This window comes from Oncorhynchus tshawytscha, linkage group LG03, assembly GCF_018296145.1.
Source record: "Oncorhynchus tshawytscha isolate Ot180627B linkage group LG03, Otsh_v2.0, whole genome shotgun sequence".
In the NCBI taxonomy this organism is placed as follows: domain Eukaryota; kingdom Metazoa; phylum Chordata; class Actinopteri; order Salmoniformes; family Salmonidae; genus Oncorhynchus; species Oncorhynchus tshawytscha.
The window spans coordinates 19045645-19066581 of NC_056431.1; the positions used below are offsets into that span (position 1 = coordinate 19045645).

Here is a 20937-nt window from a genome sequence, read left to right on the forward strand (position 1 = left end):
GCAGCAATAGTGAAGGGGAGGAGCTGAGGTTTTCATTCAGCCTCTGATTGGAGGCACACAGAAAGGTGGTGGGCATGAACATTTGCAACCAAAACGCACTAATTAAGTCAGACCAACTCATGTGTCAGCTTGAGTCCTCACTCCCTGCACTCCCTGCACTCCCATCGCATCACTGCAGTCACCAGTGCTTGTGAGTGTTAGTGTGTGTTGCTGTGTTCCCCGATCTGGAACTGAGTTGGACTTCTAACCATTCACCGCTAAGGCCATAGTGCAGAGCCAGGAGAATACCCAGGTAACCCCACAGCCATGACGAACTCAGCGACTAACTTGCGGCTGAAGCTGCCCATAGCCTGCATCATCCTGGAGGTGATCATCATCATCCTCTTCGGCACTCTGGTCCAGTACGACGATGAGACAGACGCCAAGCTCTGGCACAAGGAAATCGCCAATGGCTCCTCCAACTACGACAACAACTTTTACTACCGCTACCCCAGTGAGTGACCGCAGCGAGAGGGGTAGGGTTGGGGTAACGAGACCGGTGGGGTAGTAGACATCCCTAACCACTGATACAGGGTCAGATACGTTATCCTCCTTTGAATGGTTATGGTTATGATTAGGTAGTATGTTGATCTGACCCTAAATCTGTGGATAAGGGTAACTATTACCTTGTGAGGGTGGAGAGGATGGGGGATGTGGAGTCCATCTATAGAAATTAAATGATTATTCTTTTCCTTCTTTGTTATGTTTTGTCAATGTGTCGACGACTTGCATGGTAGCAGAAGCAGATATGTTGGTTGTTTAGGCAAGTGTCTTGTGTCATTCATTGTCATGCCATACATGTTTGTCAAGACAATGAACATGACAGAAAAGTTGTCTGAAGCTCAAACGAATCTGACGACTAAATCGGAAATGATTTATTTTCCTTCTGTGTTACTCCAGTGATGTGTTGGACATTGCCTTCCCACGTAGGGAGTCTTCCCCATCTGTCTTTCTTTGGGATGTTACATACAGTTGTGTGGAGGAGATGGGGAGGTGGGTGGGGATGGTCATGTGTAATTGAGGTGAGCTGTTTATAAGGGTTTGTAGAGGGGCAAAGCAACTCTGTTTTATGTTTGATCTGTTCGCAATGCTGTAGATTAGCATTCCTACTCTGAGTCCCTTTGATATATAGGGCAGAGTGGGGTAAAATGAGCCAAAGGGGTAAGTTGAGTCAACCTTGTTTCTAGGAAACCATAAAATGAATAATATGACCAAATATTTGGGAAGAGATCATGGATTCTGTGAAGGAAGAAATCACATGGAAAAGTAGTAAGGAAGTTAGGTCCAAAAAATGATTTTCACCAAGTCAAATGAATTTATTGTGTTAGAGTTTTCATGATGCTTGTATCTAAACCAAAGATACTTAAGATTATACATGAGTTGGGGTGTCTATAAGCTTCAATATGAGGTCCTAAACCTAGCACGAAAATACATCCTTGCAGCTGTGTGGGCTAATATAGTCAACATGTTTGTCCTTCGGTAAATTGAGCCAATGGCCATGGAGTAAGTTGTGCCAATGGCCATGGAGTAAGTTGTGCCAATGGCCATGGAGTAAGTTGTGCCAATGGCCATGGAGTAAGTTGTGCCAATGGCCATGGAGTAAGTTGTGCCAATGGCAAGTTGAGTAAATTGAAGTGTTTTCTTCCCAGCTATAATGCAAGGCCTTATCGCTGGGATATGAGGTAACAACAGAGCCTGGCCTAGGTTAAAAGTGTTTGTTAGGTGTTAATAAGCCTGTGTTAAAAGATGCTTAAAATGATTAAAATACAAAAAAAAGTGATTGTGTTTAATTGTGTTTGGGAAATAAAGATAGACATGGTTTTAAAAAGGTAGTGGTCATATTTAATTCAGTACAGAAATGTGTAGTCGGCTTAACTTACCCTGTCCCGGGGTAAGTTGTGCCAAGAGAACACTTTTTTTGGACACACTATGTTTTCAAAACTGTAATGTTTACATTAATTATTGATTATCGGATTATTTCCAGGGATACACAACATCCTGAAATATATGTTAATATCTTTGTTAAAAAGAATACTATATTTCCCTTTGACCAAGTAATGCTGAATGTAAAATGTATCAACTTACTCCACTCTCCCCTACAACCCCTGAGCTCTTCAGTGTTCAATGTGAGTTGTCCCTCCTTTGCTTTGACATTTGGCTGCAAGCAGCAAGCAGCAAAGCAACAAATGGTAAATTTGTTTCCTAATAAATGGAGTTTTAGGTTGCCAAATGTTTTGGGAGAGATCTGCGGAGAGATTACTGTCCTTTGACTTAACCCTTTAGTTTCTCAGATCTCTCCGTCAATGTTTCTTTGATTAGCGTCAAAGCCCTCTAACTCAGAGGCTATTTTGAACAGCAAGAGGGAAGGAAGTTTGGTCTCGGAATAGGTTATAGCATGTCTGTTGTAGTGGGTGTCCAATCAGTCACCAAAGGCAAAGGTATACTTTTCCTCCTCTGAACGTTGCTGTTCCACCTTAACAGACCAGTAATGAAATGCAAAAGAAGACTGCTGGGGGGGGAAAGTGGTGGAGGTATTGGGTGTGTCCAATTCTTAGCCCTTTTAAAAGTTCCTGTGTGCAACTAGTCCTAGCTGTCACCACACCTTGAGGCTTTCCCAATACTGTCCCTGTACTATATGTCATGCAGATCAATGGGTGCAGGTAAGCCCCAGGGTAGGAGTGTGAGAATATCTGATATACAGACATGGGAATGTGTAGGAGGGTGAAAAGGAGAGAAGGGGTTAGGAGGGAGAGAGTGATTGTTTTCAGAGAGAAGGAAAAGTTTGCTGTGGCAGTCTGATTTATGTGTTTATTGTCATGCCAACAAGGCTTGTCATATGGAGGACTGAGATACACAGAAAGAGAGCTAGGGAGAGAGAGAAAGCAAGAGAAAAAGACTGTGTGGCAGAAAAAGGTAATTAAGGATCCAAAGATGAGCTGTCCAGTTTTTCCATGGTTTTCCCTGGTTTAGGCCTGGTAGTCATAGCCTGGTCAATCACACTGACCACTGTGGTCAGTGTGGTTGACTAGGCTATGGGAGTCATGGGAAACTTTGGGAGTTGAATTATGTGAATCTCTAAGAGTTGGATCATGTCCGTTTGACTTTGAATTCAATTCATCTTTGAGGTTGAAGTCTGTGACTCTTGAGATTTGAATAAATTGAGCATTTGCGGATTGGACCTTCACTTAAGCAGGTGAAGCTGCTGATGCACGTTATGCCAGGCTCACTATTTATGCTCTTTGTCTCAAGCTATTGAGTGATTGAGTACACTGATTTTGACACAAAGTAGAAACCTGTTCAAGGTTGGGTAAATTGAAAGAGGATGCACTAAAGGTCCATTGTAAGTAATTATTTCAGATAATCTTTAACCTGTCACCTTCACTAGTGAATGGAAGATCACCTTCAAGAATGAAACACACATACATACACACATAGAGTACACACGTGCACATCTGAATACTCTCATTGATCATGTCCTGTTTGGAACTTCAAACGTTTAAGGTGTAGTAAAACGAATTACGGGGAGCACGGCCCCCCGAATGAGACATGAGCTTGCCAAAATTAACTAAAAGTCAAAACTTGGGGTAACTCTACATGGTATCGACTGGGTCCAACCCTTTAGCGAACTTGCAACATTGTTTCAACTGTGCCCTCAATTTCCCCTGCGGATGAGCTCGGGAGAGACAACTGTATTTGCATCCCCATTTGTTAGCCATACGCATCCATTCATTCAGGTCATGTACTGTGTACTGTAGGCTTAATGACAATCGTCAAATGCCATTAGACTTTTTGGTGTTTTGTAACAGATGTCTCTTTACCTTCATCAGATGGCGGGTGCACAGGGCACCGTTTGGATGAATGTGTGCAGGTAGCTGACTTTTTAAAGTGATTTGTTATATAATAAAACATAATCACTGGACAAATTCTATCTGATTGAAAGATGCAGTCAGAATTAAGAGAACTGTAAATAAATCATTGGATTAAAACTGGTTTGTATGTTGGTTCATGAGTGCAGGTGTTAGATTGCCTTTAGGGCTTTTACAATAAATGTCAATGTGTGCATTTTTAAAATTTTTATTTACATCCTCATAGGTGTTGCCTGTGTGTGTGTGCATGTTACATTTTCTCACCTCTCTGTAGGTGTCCTTCTAATCTAGGAGATGGCACAGGGTATTTGGGCCAGCCTGCCAGTGGGGAGTTGGGCAGTGGGAATATCCTCCATGCCAATGATCAGTTGCCAGGCAACGACCAAGAGATATTGTCCCTACTCCCCAGTGCCATGTGGATGAATACGTCCAGTGGGCAGGGGGAGGTGTAGTAGGCCGGGTTAACAAGGCCAGATAGCAGGCTGAATGGAGCTATGAGGCACAGGGTAACTTCTCTGTGTCCTTCTATGTAGGTCAACTGAGGCTCCCAAAGCCCCCTGTCCCACTCAATTTAAATCACAAAATGTTGACTAAAAGGGGTTGTTGGTGTTTCGTGGGGAAGTCACCAGAACTTTCAATTAGTTGAAAGATACTGCTATACTACTGTCATAAGACAGATAGTCTTTCTCACCAAACCATAAGAAGGGGGTTGTTAATGTGTTTACGAGACTGACCACACATGCACTTCAATAGTGACAATGTTCATCCAAAGTAATAAAAGAATGTTCTCTTCCTTTGTTCAGGCTTTCAGGATGTGCACGTGATGATCTTCATTGGCTTTGGTTTCCTCATGACGTTCCTTCAACGTTACGGCTTTAGCAGTGTGGGCTTCAACTTCCTCATCGCAGCCTTCGCTCTGCAGTGGGCCACTCTCATGCAGGGCTTCGTCCATGGCATGCACGGGGGCAAGATCCATGTCGGAATAGAGAGGTAGGGCTCATGCACACACTAACCTACATTTCCTTACTACAATAAACACAACACACCAGCAGATACATGTGATGTGTATACGTGGCATATCATACGGGTGTAAGTGTATACTGTAGTGCATCCCATAATAAACCCTATCATTAAGAGTTGAGTGTTTGTCCCTCCTGCAGTATGATCAACGCTGACTTCTGCACAGGTTCAGTGCTCATCTCGTTCGGGGCGGTCCTGGGGAAGACCAGTCCAGTCCAGCTGCTGGTCATGTCTGTGATTGAAGTCACCCTGTTTGCAATCAATGAGTTCATTGTGCTTTCTGTTCTGGGGGTGAGTGTGTGTGTTTAGGTGTACCATTAAATGTACAATTCATACTGTATATGTCTGTATACAAACCTACACTAAAACTGTTTTACGTACTATTATGCCTACTCTCCTATTAGGCTTTCTCCTCACTATTGAAAACTCTACTTATAGACTAAGCTTTTTACACCCCTTAAATTAGATAATTTCCATCTTTAGGCCAAGGATGCTGGTGGCTCCATGACCATCCACACCTTTGGAGCTTACTTTGGCCTGATGGTTGCTCGTGTTCTCTACCGCCCCAACCTGGACAAGAGCAAACACAAGAACTGCTCTGTCTACCACTCTGACCTCTTCGCAATGATTGGTAAGAATACCTCCTGCTCATCGTTAGCAGGAAGCCCGTACTTTAGATACAATTAGCCACCATCAACAAGTCGGACAACTTAACCTTCATTTTCTGAAGACGCCAGTTATGTTTTGACTGTACATACAATGCATGCCAATGTATGGGAATCTGTGTCATAATTAAGAGTACATCCACCTCCCCAGGAAAAAAACATTACCTGTAAGCTTGCTAAACTGAAGGACTATATTACATACCGGTATGCTAATACTTATTTTTCACTGACTGCTCAGGCACCATCTACCTGTGGATGTTCTGGCCAAGCTTCAACTCTGCTGTGACGGCCCACGGAGACGACCAGCACCGCACGGCTATGAACACCTACTACTCTCTGGCTGCCTGCACCCTGGCCACCTATGGCCTATCTGCCGTTGTGGCTCATGATGGCAAGCTCGATATGGTGAGGGAGCTAGTACAGTGTGGGGACTTAAGAGGAAAATCAGGTCCCTAAAAGTAGTATAGGGCTAGACAGGTGATGCAGACTTGGGGAGACATAGTAGGGAGAAGTAGGATTCTACAGGGACTATGCAGTGGAAATGAGGGGCTTAAAGTGGTCTTCTCAGATCATTTCAAGTGGGAGTGAGGGACTAGACATGGTAGGGGAAGGAAGATTTCTCCCAGTGTTTGTTGACAATACAATCTGGTTCAACTGTATGTTGCATCATAGGGCTACAGTACAGATAGTAGACCTATGACTCCTTTGGGATGAAATCCTCATTGGCAAACTGAATCATCATGCAGGATGTTTGCATATACAGACAGGTATTTCAACTCTTGTCAACAGATGTAGTTAGGTGTTCTTGGTGAAAGCAAAACACAACTCTAGATTTCTTACGTACTTACATTATTATTATTATTACATTTACTCCCCTCGCACTAGCTCTTAAATGATTTAAGCTATTAACATGAAACTTCCAAATGTGCAGACTGCACCAACTTAGATTGCTTGAAAAACGTTTTGATAGCATTTAACTCACCAACAATAACTCCTGAAGCGTTCACCAAACGACACCAGACCAACTTTTACATGTTCAGGCTATCCTACCAATCAATCCAATCAATCAATCTTTTCATCTACCCACTTTTTCAACTATAACCAGTCACTACCATTACTACTGCAGTTACTACCACTTCTTTAACTTATTTTAAAAACAAATACTTTTAAACAAGCAAGCAAGCACACAGATTTTCTTCTGAAATGTACTTTTCTAGTTTAGATTGGATTTATCTATTCTACACTACCAAACTATGAATCATCAAACTTTTTCACAAGATACGATTTAAGAATGCCGAGATTGGAAACATCCCAAAAAATGCATGCTGAAGCATCACACCATAGTTACTATCTACCTTTAGAGATACAGTCATGTGAGCCAGACAATATATCTAGTTGCTATGTCCCTTGAGGACATGGCTGTCATCTGTATCTCATTCTGAAATCAAGACGGTCCACTACATTCCTGTCTAGATGGCAATCAATCTGAAGTTGTCTTTTCTATAAAATGGAAGGAGTGTAGGAGTCAGTGAACATAGCACATGACCTGGTGATAGTGGTACCGTTCGAATCAGCTCAGATTATCTCATAGTTGTTGAAAGGGTAGTGTGTCCGCAGCATATCATCAAATCTGTCTGCAATCTAACAAGCGTTTCGCTACACCTGCAGTAACATCTGCTAAATTCGTGGATGTGATCAATAAAATTTGATTTGAACTCTACACGGTCACACACCTCCACTTTGCATGATGGTGATAGCAAATTGTCACACAAGGATCCTTTGGTTGGGATTTTTTAATATTCAAATATTACATAAGTCATCCTACCTTCTCGTTCCTTGACATTGGTATCGTGTAAAATTTGAGAACAGTGATAATTAAAATAAAGGTATGAATGGACTCTGACAATCAACCATTTTGAACACCATTTAAAAAACGTTGTCTCTCTCCTCTCTTTAGGTGCACATCCAGAACGCTGCCCTTGCCGGTGGGGTTGCCGTGGGAACTGCTGGTGAAATGATGCTCACTCCTTTCGGCTCCATGATTGTGGGCTTCCTGGCTGGAACCGTCTCTGTGCTGGGCTTCAAGTTCCTCTCGGTAAGGCCAACCTGCCATTGGTAAGACAGGATATAGGACATACGTGTATGGAAATTAACATGTATTATCCTCCTGAGACCCAGCAATTAAACATATCTGTAAATAAAAATAAATTATATTACGTAAGAAGTGTTTGGGGTGAAAAAAACTTCTACAGAAAAAGAAAACAATGAACAAATATACAGTGCCTTGCGAAAGTATTCGGCCCCCTTGAACTTTGCGACCTTTGCCACATTTCAGGCTTCAAACATAAAGATATAAAACTGTATTTTTTTGTGAAGAATCAACAACAAGTGGGACACAATCATGAAGTGGAACGACATTTATTGGATATTTCAAACTTTTTAACAAATCAAAAACTGAAAAATTGGGCGTGCAAAAATTATTCGGCCCCTTTACTTTCAGTGCAGCAAACTCTCTCATGAAGTTCAGTGAGGATCTCTGAATGATCCAATGTTGACCTAAATGACTAATGATGATAAATACAATCCACCTGTGTGTAATCAAGTCTCCGTATAAATGCACCTGCACTGTGATAGTCTCAGAGGTCCGTTAAAAGCGCAGAGAGCATCATGAAGAACAAGGAACACACCGGGCAGGTCCGAGATACTGTTGTGAAGAAGTTTAAAGCCGAATTTGGATACAAAAAGATTTCCCAAGCTTTAAACATCCCAAGGAGCACTGTGCAAGCGATAATATTGAAATGGAAGGAGTATCAGACCACTGCAAATCTACCAAGACCTGGCCGTCCCTCTAAACCTTCAGCTCATACAAGGAGAAGACTGATCAGAGATGCAGCCAAGAGGCCCATGATCACTCTGGATGAACTGCAGAGATCTACAGCAAGAAGAAAGCCATTTCTTAAAGATATCCATAAAAAGTGTTGTTTAAAGTTTGCCACAAGCCACCTGGGAGACACACCAAACATGTGGAAGAAGGTGCTCTGGTCAGATGAAACCAAAAAACTTTTTGGCAACAATGCAAAACGTTATGTTTGGCGTAAAAGCAACACAGCTCATCACCCTGAGCACACCATCCCCACTGTCAAACATGGTGGTGGCAGCATCATGGTTTGGGCCTGCTTTTCTTCAGCAGGGACAGGGAAGATGGTTAAAATTGATGGGAAGATGGATGGAGCCAAATACAGGACCATTCTGGAAGAAAACCTGATGGAGTCTGCAAAAGACCTGAGACTGGGACGGAGATTTGTCTTCCAACAAGACAATGATCCAAAACATAAAGCAAAATCTACAATGGAATGGTTCAAAAATAAACATATCCAGGTGTTAGAATGGCCAAGTCAAAGTCCAGACCTGAATCCAATCGAGAATCTGTGGAAAGAACTGAAAACTGCTGTTCACAAATGCTCTCCATCCAACCTCACTGAGCTCAAGCTGTTTTGCAAGGAGGAATGGAAAAAATTTCAGTCAAAACTGATGTGCAAAACTGATAGAGACATACCCCAAGCGACTTACAGCTGTAATCGCAGCAAAAGGTGGCGCTACAAAGTATTAACTTAAGAGGGCTGAATAATTTTGCACGCCTAATTTTTCAGTTTTTTATTTGTTAAAAAAGTTTGAAATATCCAATAAATGTCGTTCCACTTCATGATTGTGTCCCACTTGTTGTTGATTCTTCACAAAAAAATACAGTTTTATATCTTTATGTTTGAAGCCTGAAATGTGGCAAAAGGTCGCAAAGTTCAAGGGGGCCGAATACTTTCGTAAGGCACTGTAGGTTTATTTATTTTCCATTGTATGTGCACTGTAGTGGACTTAATAGATCAGTTGATAGTAAATATGAACAAGAGTAAAAAAAAGTACAGTGGGTAAAATAACTACAGAGGACATAAATAAGCTCTTATTTGAAAAATGATTGCACTGCTCTGAAAACTCAAACTATTCCTGAGATATTTACTTACTAAAAGCAATTGAGTATAAAACTCACAAAAAAATGCTAATTACACACACTTACCTTTCCATAAAATGGGCTAATTGTGTTGGCAGCCATTTTAACAAGCCTGGAAGAGAAAGTTATCCAGGTCACACTCCCACATGCGATATCATTGAAAAGCCCAGAATGTCCCCTCATAGGGTCTCAGTAGGATATGACCGTTAATGATGCCAACAGAACAAGAGTATCTATTTACAACATAAACAGTCATGTTGAGAAACACATCCACTTATGTGTATATGGCACCTTTTGAAGGACATGAGGGTGCTAGGGTACATAGACATCACAGACACCCGCACTCATGGCACTGACAACTTTCCACCCCTGGCCTCTCAGCCTATCCTGGAACAAAAGCTGAAGATACAGGACACGTGTGGCGTCCACAACCTGCACGGCATGCCTGGAGTCCTGGGAGCCATCGTTGGTGCAGTTACTGCTGCTCTGGCAACCAAGGACGTCTATGGAGATGGGTTAGTCTGCCTTTTTTTGACAAGTTGGGAAAGTGTGCCCTCCCCTGGTTTTATGGTGAAGCTCCCCCTACTGCGCAAACAGACAGACGCCATCAAAGTGTGCATTCACACAACAGTTTCATTCAACTCCCTGCTCTCTGTGTTACAGGATGGCTGATGTGTTCCCTGACATCCACTCCGGTGATGTGGAGGCCTCGTTCCAGGGCGTACGACAGGCCATCTCCCTGGCCGTAACCCTGGGCATCGCCCTCCTGGGCGGTCTTATCACCGGTATGTAGAGGGACTAGCTAGAGGATAGGGGGGATTTAAATATTACCAGCTCACAGAATGTTGTAAGCACACATAGGCATTGCTTTGACTTGTTTGTTTCACAAATTCATGGGGATATTATAACTATGCTCTTTTGTCCCTGTATATAGGCCTATGCCTTGTGTCTGTGTGTGATTGTATCATGTCCTTGTCATGCAATTTATATGTCCTCGTCTTCTAGGTTTTATTCTGAAGCTGCCAATTTATGGTGCTCCTCCTGACACCATCTGCTTTGAGGATGGCATCTACTGGGAGGTAAGTTTAGCTATTACACCCAGTCACTTTGTATCGATGAATGGACACACAGGACTCACAGATTTGTACATAGTGTTTGTGTGAGAGTGCAGGGCCATTCAGGCCCATGAAGGGTTAAAGATTGCGAACGATGGCATGCAGTTGGGCCCAATGTTGTGCAATATGATATGTGGCCACAAGATGTCATGCTTGCATTTGGTTACTGAACTCAAATAACTGCATTTCACCATAAGCAAAGCAGTCACCCTCGGGAATACCAGGTGGTACCATTTCACATGGTCAATGCATGTATAATCAGCAATTGATCATCTGTAATTCTCTTTATAAAAAAATATACAGATTTAGGAATGTCTTGAAATTAGATAGGCAATAGGTATACTTGCATTTGTAGGACTAGATAAGGCAAAAACAAGGTCTAAATAAATCACCTCTACATATTATCCTCTATCCATTTCTCTCTCTCTCTCTCTCTCTCAGCTGCCTGGTGAGGAGGGCTCACAAGAGGAGTTGACCACTGTCAGGACACCAGACGAGGCAGAAAAGCTCAATGCATAAACACATACACATACACACACACACACACACACACACACACACACACACACACACACACACACACACACACACACACATAGTGGATTGCACAACCAGGATGTGGCAGCACATGGTGCTTGTGTATGTCTGCCATTTTTCAATGTGCCAATACCATATCTGATTCACTAGTATGGTGGAAGTGTGTGTTCAAACACTCCAGACCATCAGCATAAGTGCCTTTCACTCTCAGAAGTAAACAATCTCAAGGTAACCCATAATGTGTTTATACCAGACAGAAGCATGCTATCCTCCAAGCAGCATGGGCTGTCCATTGCAATATACCTCCTACCAACTGCCTTATGTTATGGTTCTAGATTATGCTATGAAGCTACAGTATATGACAGAGGTATAAACTTGAATCATGGTCTGAGAATTTGGATACGACTAGTGAAACCTGTTTGATGATACAAAAACAATGGATTAAGCAACTTTTTAAGTGAGTGTTTTTGAGATATTTTTGGCTTCTCCACTCTTCTAAGAGATGTTACATGCACCAATGTTAAGGGAATTACACTTTTAGCCACTTTTAATCGTCTGATTGACTAAGGGAAAGACAAATTCGCAGTAGGCCTATGTGTTGTAAATTCAATATAAAACCAAAGAAAATTGTACCTCGCATGTCATTAATGTAAATCGCGGATGTTTTCATGAATAGTGAATAGTCAATCACTTTTATAGGTGCATGTCCATCACTAAAAATGAAAAGGATTCCAAACTAAAGCTATGCATAGATAGTTAAAGTAGAGTTTTGACTATTGAATATTCTCTCTGGGTCGGGATTCTCCTTTTGTTCCATTTCTATACTATGAAATGTATTGGGTCTAGAGTAGAGTTGCTATTGTACAAGTATGTACAGTTGTGTATTGTACATAAATGTTGAGACAACATAAAATGTGATATAATTGAAACGACTAGCTTCACCACTACAGACAAACAAACCATTGAATCAAATGGATTATTTGCTACAGGGAAGGAAATGGTGCCCAGACTTTGTTATACTGGATTGCTGTGAATTTAAAATGATAATTGAATAATACCTGTAGCACATTTTGGCAGAAATAAATCTTTCAAATGTGATATAAATATTTTTTTACACGTTATTATTTTATCTTGTTCATTGGACATTTTGAGTAGTTTCGTCTGAAACGTTCCTTTAATCTGTTCCTGAATATATAATTGAGCCCGTAAATACCTCCGAGTTAATGCCCGAAATCCAAATGTTTTTTTTTCATATACCACATGATTAACACTTTCTGGGATCAAACATCCTAGGGAAGCAGGTGTGTTCGGCTGCATTTAGACAGGCAGCCATATTCAATTTTAATCAATCAGATGAGCTGAAAAAGAGCTGTTGTGAAAAGATCTAATTCTTCAAAAGACCAAAATAGCCTCGTTAGAAGTGCCGGGAGCCAGTTCATGTTCGTGTGAGGGAAGAAAAAAAAGGTTCCTGCAATGACATTTAGGGCCGATTGCATCAACTCCTACTCTTGTGATTGGTCCATGCTTTTTAACTAATATATATATATATATATTCACTTTATATATAAAGTGAATATATATATATATATATTATATATATTATAAATAAATTCATGCTCATAAAAGTGTGGTGAAAGTGTACATTTTCCTGTTTCAAAAACAAGCTGTTCAGTTACTACTCTGCCCCTCAGTGACTGCCAGCAGCAGAAGTTTTGCCTCTGCGGGCGCATAGGCCATGCGAACACTGCATGGATTGTTTTTCCAGCTATTTTCTATGAGGGAGAACTGCCCCAATGAAATCACAGCATTTCATAGCATAAACTATAACAGCAAAAAGTGAATGGACCATCCTGGGGTGCTCAAATGTGAGTCCGTTCAGTCAGAACTTGTGAGTCTGCTCTTGTCTCCATCCCAATGAGTCTCTGACGCCAGATGGCTTACTTCCGCACGTGAGACTAGATGACAGATGAGGCTAAAGCAAAAAAGCAAGCTGTAAATGAGTAATCATAACAGTCATGGTAGCCTGGAACCTGATAAACTACATCCAGCGAGTCAAAGAACAGAGGCCAAGGGATACACAAGCTAGAACCAAAGATGTTTATAACTAACCTAAGATAGACCACAGGCTGTCATTTCCAATGGGAACAAATGAGCGATAGTGGGCAGAACAAGCAAGAAGGGGGGCAGAGCCAAGCACCAGCTAGCAAGATCCTATTGGCGCGTTTTAGCATGTATTTGCATATTCCAAAATCCATCTTGTTCCATCTTCTCCCACTGCCAGCCACTGGGCTTCCTCTCACCACCATATGCGGTAGTGAGTGGAAACGCCAAGCGGATGCTTCACATTTATACATCCAGTGAAATATCCGTCTCATTGTTTTATCTGTGCTAGAACATTTTCATTGCAGATCAAGTAGGACAAAAAAGCATGGACAATTTTGTTTCACCCCATGTTGTACATCAAGTTCTAATGTAGGTGACAGGGTGACATGTTGTGTGGACTAAAACAGCATAAACCTGGGTGCATCACAAAGCATAATCAAATGAATTAGCCAGTTACAGTCATTTTGAGCTAGTTGGTACCTTGCTAGCTAATTAGCTCCCATGCCAATTTCAAGTCTTTCTTAGCTAATATCTGATTCATATCTGACTAACTCTGAAAAAGTTATTTCATAATGAAAGTTTACTGACTAGCGCATCATGCTTTGTGACATTATGTTAGCTAGCTATCCCCAATAAGATAATGTTTTCACTTATTGCGTCTGCATGCTTATTGTGTTCTCCCTGGTTTCCACTAGTTATCACAGCCACAAAGTAAAAATTGGCTATATTGTTCATGAAAACAAAAATTGCATTTAAGATTGGGCATATGGTTGGCAGTGTGGTTAATGTTAGGGGTAAGGTAAGGTTCAAAATCAAATTTTAAGAAGATAAATTGTAGAAATAGGCAGACTATGAATTTCTAGCTGTGGTAACAAGTGAAGACCATTCACCCTATGCTGCTTGTTTTAAATAGTACAATCTGTTCAAAACAGTGGCAGCATGTGCAGCAGTGGTCACTCGGTTTTTTACGTGAAATAGGTGTATTTATGCTGTTGTTCAAATGCAGAGATCATTTTCCTTTACTGACATGCTACAGGGGGGAAATGACAACACACAATTAGAATTCACTAGAATTATGAACAACACTTAACACTCCCACAAATAATAAGCAGGGGGAAATTCCCAAAGGCGAATGTAAAATTCTGAGGACTCTATTAAGTCATTATGTTCTACTTTAGATTGGGGGTGATGGGGTCTGACATCAGTAGAGCGCAATAGGAGGCCTTCGCTGGCTAGGACCCGTAACCTCCAAAGGGCCCCGAGGGTCTCAATATCATTCCCACTACCTGGTAGCCATTGGGCAGAGGCCATGATAATCTTACCCCAATACTCTCTCTGTCCAAATGCCTGCAATTAACATGTTGGCCTATTATTGTATTGTTATTGTAATATTATTGTTCAAACTTAAGTTTGTTTCTCTTAGCTGTATTTTCCCTCTAAATGTGTATTCATTATCCTATTTTAAGCTCTCCATAATCCATCAGTTTAATTGATATTGATCCAGATTTTGAGTGGAATATTTTGGTGATAAAAATCAAAATCATTACACATCATATCTGCATTGTTTTTTCCAAAGGCATTTACTAACCATGTTTCTAGAAACGGTGGGAAATGAAATAGTTAGGCTACCATAATCATAATCATCATAATTACTTTCTACATTTGAATCGGCCCAATAAAGCTCCATTAAGTACTTCAGCATTTGTGCCTATTAAGTAAACAGCTGTCCACCTGTCCCCTCCTTCCTGGGGAAAGACCATGGTGCCTGTTTATGTCGAGGTACCCTCACCAAATATGGGGCTACATGGGAAGAATTAGGGACAGTGCTGCTGAACCAAAGCCCAAGTGTGCTGTATGTCACAGTCACAGTGTGTATTTCCCAGCAGACAAACAAATCATGCAGTTGGTAGGGTGTCCAATCAAAAACACATGTTTTGACCAATTACTAAAATAATATATTAATTGTGTATATAATCTTCAAAGAAAACCAATAGTCCAAACCTCATTTCTCCATCATAATCAGTTCAGAAGTTATTGGAGATTTTACTAGGGTTGGGAAGACACCAGTATCGTGATACTCGTTAGTATCGTGACAAGGAAACAAAACATCAAATGGATTGAACTTCTTTAGGAAAACAGCCCTAATGTTGGAAACAAACATCATTATGTTGTCATCCAGAGTCTCATGTATTTATTTCCAAGCTACAGCACACAATACTTTACATGCAGCAGGTTTTTAAAGGACCAAAGAGTCTGTTTTATGTAAGATTGATATCGATTTTGAGACATGACATGTAGTATTTTCATATTTTAGTATAGGGTTTTCATATTAATTTGAAATTACTCACAAAAACAAGCGTATCTCTGTGAAATGTCAACGGAGCACTGAGCATATAGGCAGTGGTGTTAAGTACTTAAGTAAAAATACTTTAAAGTATTAAGTAGTTTTTTGGGGTACATTACTTTTACTTAAGTATGACAATTGGGTACATTCCCCCCCACTGCTATAGGTCTTTCAAGCATTTTATTTTCAAAGCCTTTTACATTTATGTCATGCTAATTTTGCAAATTGCAATCAACAGAAACAACTTTGAAGACAAGCACCACAAAATATAAAATCCTCAAAAGTTATAAAAACCTGCACCGCAATGTCAATATACTGTAGCTCAGTCTTATTATTGGATGTTTTAGGTTACGAATCCAACTTTTTGGATATAATGCTAATGATATGTTAAAGACCCAACTGAACAATTCATAATATGAATAATCATATTTGGCTTGGTAAAATGTATTTAATAACATAAGGAAGTGAAATTACCTCACCCAAGCGCCTTTCCACCCAGTCTGGGCAGAGTAGATGGACACCCTCAAGTAAATGCAAAGGAAGTTGTGATACTGTGTAAGGTTTGCTCAGTTCATAATTTACTGTTTTAAATATTACTTGAATAATCTTAATCTTTTTCTCTTTAAAAAAACTACTTCTAACAGTGTGTATAGTTACCTTCACCTACAATGAGAATAAAGGTGAATCCCTTTGCCAATGAGAGACACATCCAGCTCTTCCTGGATGGAGAGGAGCTACTAACGGATGAGCTGGAGGGCATCTCCATCGGATTTTTAAAAAGATTGATCATTAACAAGATTTGAGTCATTCAAGCTTTGTCAGAACCATCTGGACGGTAGCGCCAAAGACAGCAGTAAGTCTAGTGCTGGACTTGGGCAGGAACTCACCGGAGCTGAGTACTGGCACCTCCATTTTTTTTACAGCTTGAGTTCCTGCACCTCTTATAGAATCCTCCAAAGTATCGTGGAGTCATTGCACCTAAATATAAACATTACCTGCACACAAAATTAGTACTGGCACCTATTTCAGTCCAAGTCAAGCAGGGAAGTAAGTCTCCAACAGCCAGGTGGCCTATAGGGGTGAAGAGGTTTGAACACTTGAATGAATGGGAAACTACCTTGGTGCTCTAGGAGTACTTATAGTAAATCACTTAAATATCCTCCCAGAAAAAGGCTAGCAGTGTGAATGGGAAATCAACAATAGTACATTCAGTTTTCATTTCTGTCCCACCATATAACTCAGTGTTTAATTCAGAATGTTTAATTCAGAGATTGAGTTAATAGTCACATGTACAGGGTTGTAGGTGTGATTGCAGGGTACAGTGGAAATCTTACATGCTTACTACACTGCTCACATTACGTGTGCAAAATAAATGTACACATACATGTTATCCAAACTTAGTTCCATTTTTGACGCGTGACACGCTGAAAGTCCTGCCTCTCCAATCTCCTCATTGGTTTTTAGGAGCATGTATCCATGTGGGTGATTGAAAGATGAACTGAGGTCCACACTCCAGTCCAGTTGGTGGTGGTAATACACCTTAAAGTTGATTGCCAACTTTATTAATCTCTCCTCCTTCCGCGTGCCCAGAGGTCCACAGAAGAAGAAGACTGAAGGAGGAGAGATTAATAGAAAATAACTAGGTTTCCCCTTTTATCTGTGGATTAATTGACGGAGTAGAGAACACACGATTTTGTGTGACTCAAAATGGGTAAAAATTCTACAAACATCCAGAAAGGGTCCTTGTGCATTTCAGGTAAAATAACAACACAATGTTTATATCCCAGGACAAATTACAATAGCTAGCTAAATGGCTAGTTAAATGGCCATGAATGTGTCATTTGTTTTCCACCTGTCCCGAAATGAATATAGTTGGTTCATTTTGAAAAAGATATTTCAACCTGTGTGTACTGATCGCATCTGGTGGGATGGACAAAATCAACAAGCACATGGACGCACGGGCGTGCCCGGTCTAGTCAGTATGTTAGTCTTTGCGCTACAGCATGCAGGACTAAGTGAAGTATAATAATGAAATAATTACACACTATGGTGCACGTGTGGTTAAACCATTTCAGCTTCTCTGAGATGGGTACGCTGAGGAATTTGAAGTTATTGACTTGTCTCCACAGAGACCATATTGATGAGGATGGGGGCGTGTCCAGCCTGGTTCCTCCGGAAATCCACAATCAGCTCAGTTTTGCTAACATCGAGGGAGAGGTTGTTTAACTGGCACCATGCTGTCAGTGCCTACCTCCTCCCTGTAGGCTGTCTCATCGTTGTTGGTAGTCATGCCCACTACTGTCTTGTCGTCAGCGAACTTGATGATGGAGTTGGAACTGTGTGAGGCCACGCATTCATGGATATACAGGGAATACAGGAGGGGACTGAGGACGCACCCTTGTTGGGTCCCCGTGTTGAGAATCAGTGTCGAGGATGTAATGTTGCCTACCTTCACCATCTGGGGGTCCAGGACCCAGTTGCATAGGGAGGAGTTCAGACGCAGGGCCGTGAGATTTGTAATGAGCTTATAGGGCACTATGGTATTGAAGGCCGAGCTGTTGTCAATGAACAGCATCCTCACATATGCATTCCTTTTGTCAAGGTTGTAATAAATACTCAGAGAAAATGGTGTAGATTCATGTGCAGGGCGCGGCAGGTGTTTATTTTGCCATCGCAGAAGGCAGGAATCGTGGTCGCAGGCAATGGTCATACACAGGTAGGCAAACAGACAGGTGACTCAAAACTAGGACTGAAGGCTATAACTGGTTCTCACAAACGAGCTAGGAAAAGGCTTAGTAGAGTCAAAACGAACAATATCTCACAAAGGCACAAACAGAATGAACTGAACTAAATAAGGAGCTGATGAGACCAGGTGAGTAACTAACACAGGTGAAATCTGTCACGTCTGCTCCCGCTCTCCCCCCCAACACGAGGGCGCCAGGCTGCCCTGCATCACGCACTCCTATCATCCATTACGCACATCTGCATTCCCTGGTCACGCGCATCAGCGATATTGGACTCACCTGGACTCATTCATCACCTGTTATTACCTCCCCTATATTTGTCAGTTCCCCAGCTCTGTTACCCGCTTCTGCTTTAATAGTTTTTTGTTTGTATTACTATGTTCGTTCTTTATTAAATGTTTGACTCCCCGTAACTTCTTCGTCTCTCCAGGGTCCTTTCATTGTGACAGAATGCAGAAGCCAACACACGAAGCATCGGGGAGTACTGGCATTCCGGTTGGTATGGTGGCATCGGCTCTGGGTCGCCACTGATGGAACCGGGGGTGCCTAAGCCAGCCCGTTGGGCATTCACTCCCTGGCTGTCTCGAGAGGTTTCCTTGCCTCGGTTGGCTCGGTGGCTTCCCATCCCATATCACACTCCACCGGATCTTCGGGCTCCCTCTCTGCAGCGGGATCGACAGGCGTCTTGCCTCAGCCGTCTCGCCCGGCTCTCACGCTCCTGCCGGTTCGTTGGGCTTCCACGCCCCAACCGGCTTGCCCAGCGCCCATGTCTCGGCCGGTTCGCCCAGGTGGCACTCCGGGTGGCGCCCCTAGAGGTGGGGTACTGTCACGTCTGCTCCCGCTCCCGCCACCCCGGTGCTCGAGGGCGCCAGGCTGCCCTGCATCACACTAGTTTGCTGACGCTGTTCCTGTCTCGTTCCATGTCCGTTCTTTATTAAATGTTTGACTCCCCCGTACCTGCTTCGTCTCTCCAGCGTCAGCTCATGTCACAAAATTAATGAACAAAAATGAAAGACTGGGCTACGTTCAAGAACACAAAGAAACAGGGCTGCGTTCAAGAACACAACGAAACAGAACACAAGGTTGACTAAGAAAATAAATACAGAACCTTACACAGGTGGGTAAGGGCAGTGTGCAGTGCAATGGCAACTGTAGTCCGTGGATCTGTCAGGGCGATAAGTATATTACATTTACTTTTAATACTAAAGCATATTTAAAACCAAATACATTAAGACTTTTACTCAAGTAGTATTTTACATTTTCTATTAAGGCATCTTTACATTTACTCAAGTATGACAATTGGGTACTTTTTCCATCACTGCGTATAGGCCTACCAATCTTTTTATATTAAAATCATTTTACTTTGAATTCAGATCGTGTCATGCTCATTTTGCTTACTGCGGAAACAACTTTGAAGACAACGACCACAAAATGTAAAATCCTCAAAAGTTACGAGAAACATATCTTGCTGTTCATCTGCTGTTGCTAAAGAATGTGGATGTGTGAATGCCAAGAGGTCTGTCAACACCTGCCCCTTTCATTGATGCTAGTTTAGTATGAAGATGGTATTTATTATACTGGAATGATAGATATGGAATTAAAACAGGAACACGCCCACTTGGCACAGATGTCAATTCAACGTCTAGTTCTATGAAATTACATAAAAACAATGTTGATTCAACCAGTGTGTGCCCAATGGGACACTGAAGCGATTACTTGGCTATAGATAATTACCTTAGTAGTAAAAAAATAGGCATATTTGAGCTTAACAAAATAAGTTGAACTATATGAATAAATAAAAGGGAAATTAAAATGTCTTCAAATATAATTCAATATTCGCTTATGAATATGAATATTACATATCACATTTTGGAGAAATATCCTAATTTCCAAGGTCTTGATTGGTCACCTGGCTGTAGTTTATCACCCTTTGTACTAACAGGCCTCTCACTGAAACCAGCACAACTGAAAACCAACAAAGCAAGTTATTGCACACTCCCCGTGAAAGACAGGGGCAAGCTGGACATAAGGGGAACAAAACCACTGACCACCCCTCCCTTTGCTCTGCCCCACCCGCATGCATGCCTATAGCGACACAGCGACATTGTGGAGGTGCGTGACCTGGGGGTCACCATAGGTCATGAGAGGTTAGCGTTCATGGCCAGTTAATTGAGTGGGTCCATTCAGGGAGCATGTGGCTCTCCAGGGGCCTCGCCGAGTCTCCATGGGGCTAAGTTGGTTCTGCTAATAGCGAAGGTCATAAGAAAGTCATGACATGAGTCTCTCCATCCGATCTAAATTCCACTGAATGCATGCAGGCATACACACACACACACACACACACAACACACAACTCACAACACACACACACAAAGACACACATGCACATGAACCCATCACCCACTCTTGCTATGCTCTACACTTTTTTGTGGGCACTGCTGAAATTGAGAGCTGGCTGGAATTATGAGAACCGTGGAATTCCGTTGAATTATGACAGTACA

The 20937-nt window shown here is 41.7% G+C and overlaps 1 protein-coding gene across 2 annotated transcripts; it reads left to right on the forward strand.

Annotated features, from left to right (window-relative positions):
- The first annotated feature begins 100 nt into the window (after positions 1-100).
- LOC112229378 (ammonium transporter Rh type B) lies at positions 101-12349 on the forward strand. 2 transcript variants are annotated; one of them, XM_042311474.1, is made up of 11 exons: positions 101-493; positions 4709-4895; positions 5066-5216; positions 5409-5556; positions 5829-5995; positions 7548-7685; positions 9975-10108; positions 10257-10378; positions 10599-10672; positions 11150-11237; positions 11268-12349. In XM_042311474.1, exons 1-10 carry the CDS (start codon positions 307-309, stop codon positions 11225-11227), a joined length of 1386 nt encoding a protein of 461 aa, XP_042167408.1. In that variant the 5' UTR covers positions 101-306; the 3' UTR covers positions 11228-11237; positions 11268-12349. The 2 variants fall into 2 exon arrangements, with proteins under 2 accessions (XP_042167408.1, XP_024250973.1); XM_024395205.2 differs by having other exon boundaries at positions 11150-12349.
- The last annotated feature ends 8588 nt before the right edge of the window (positions 12350-20937 follow it).

Bases quoted from the DNA above. Each gene is read 5' to 3' on its own strand.
- LOC112229378 (XM_024395205.2), top strand. From the start codon at position 307: ATGACGAACTCAGCGACTAACTTGCGGCTGAAGCTGCCCATAGCCTGC. The intron at 494-4,708 runs GTGAGTGACCGC...TCCTTTGTTCAG, and splicing joins CTTTTACTACCGCTACCCCA to GCTTTCAGGATGTGCACGTG. The intron at 5,996-7,547 runs GTGAGGGAGCTA...TCCTCTCTTTAG, and splicing joins ATGATGGCAAGCTCGATATG to GTGCACATCCAGAACGCTGC.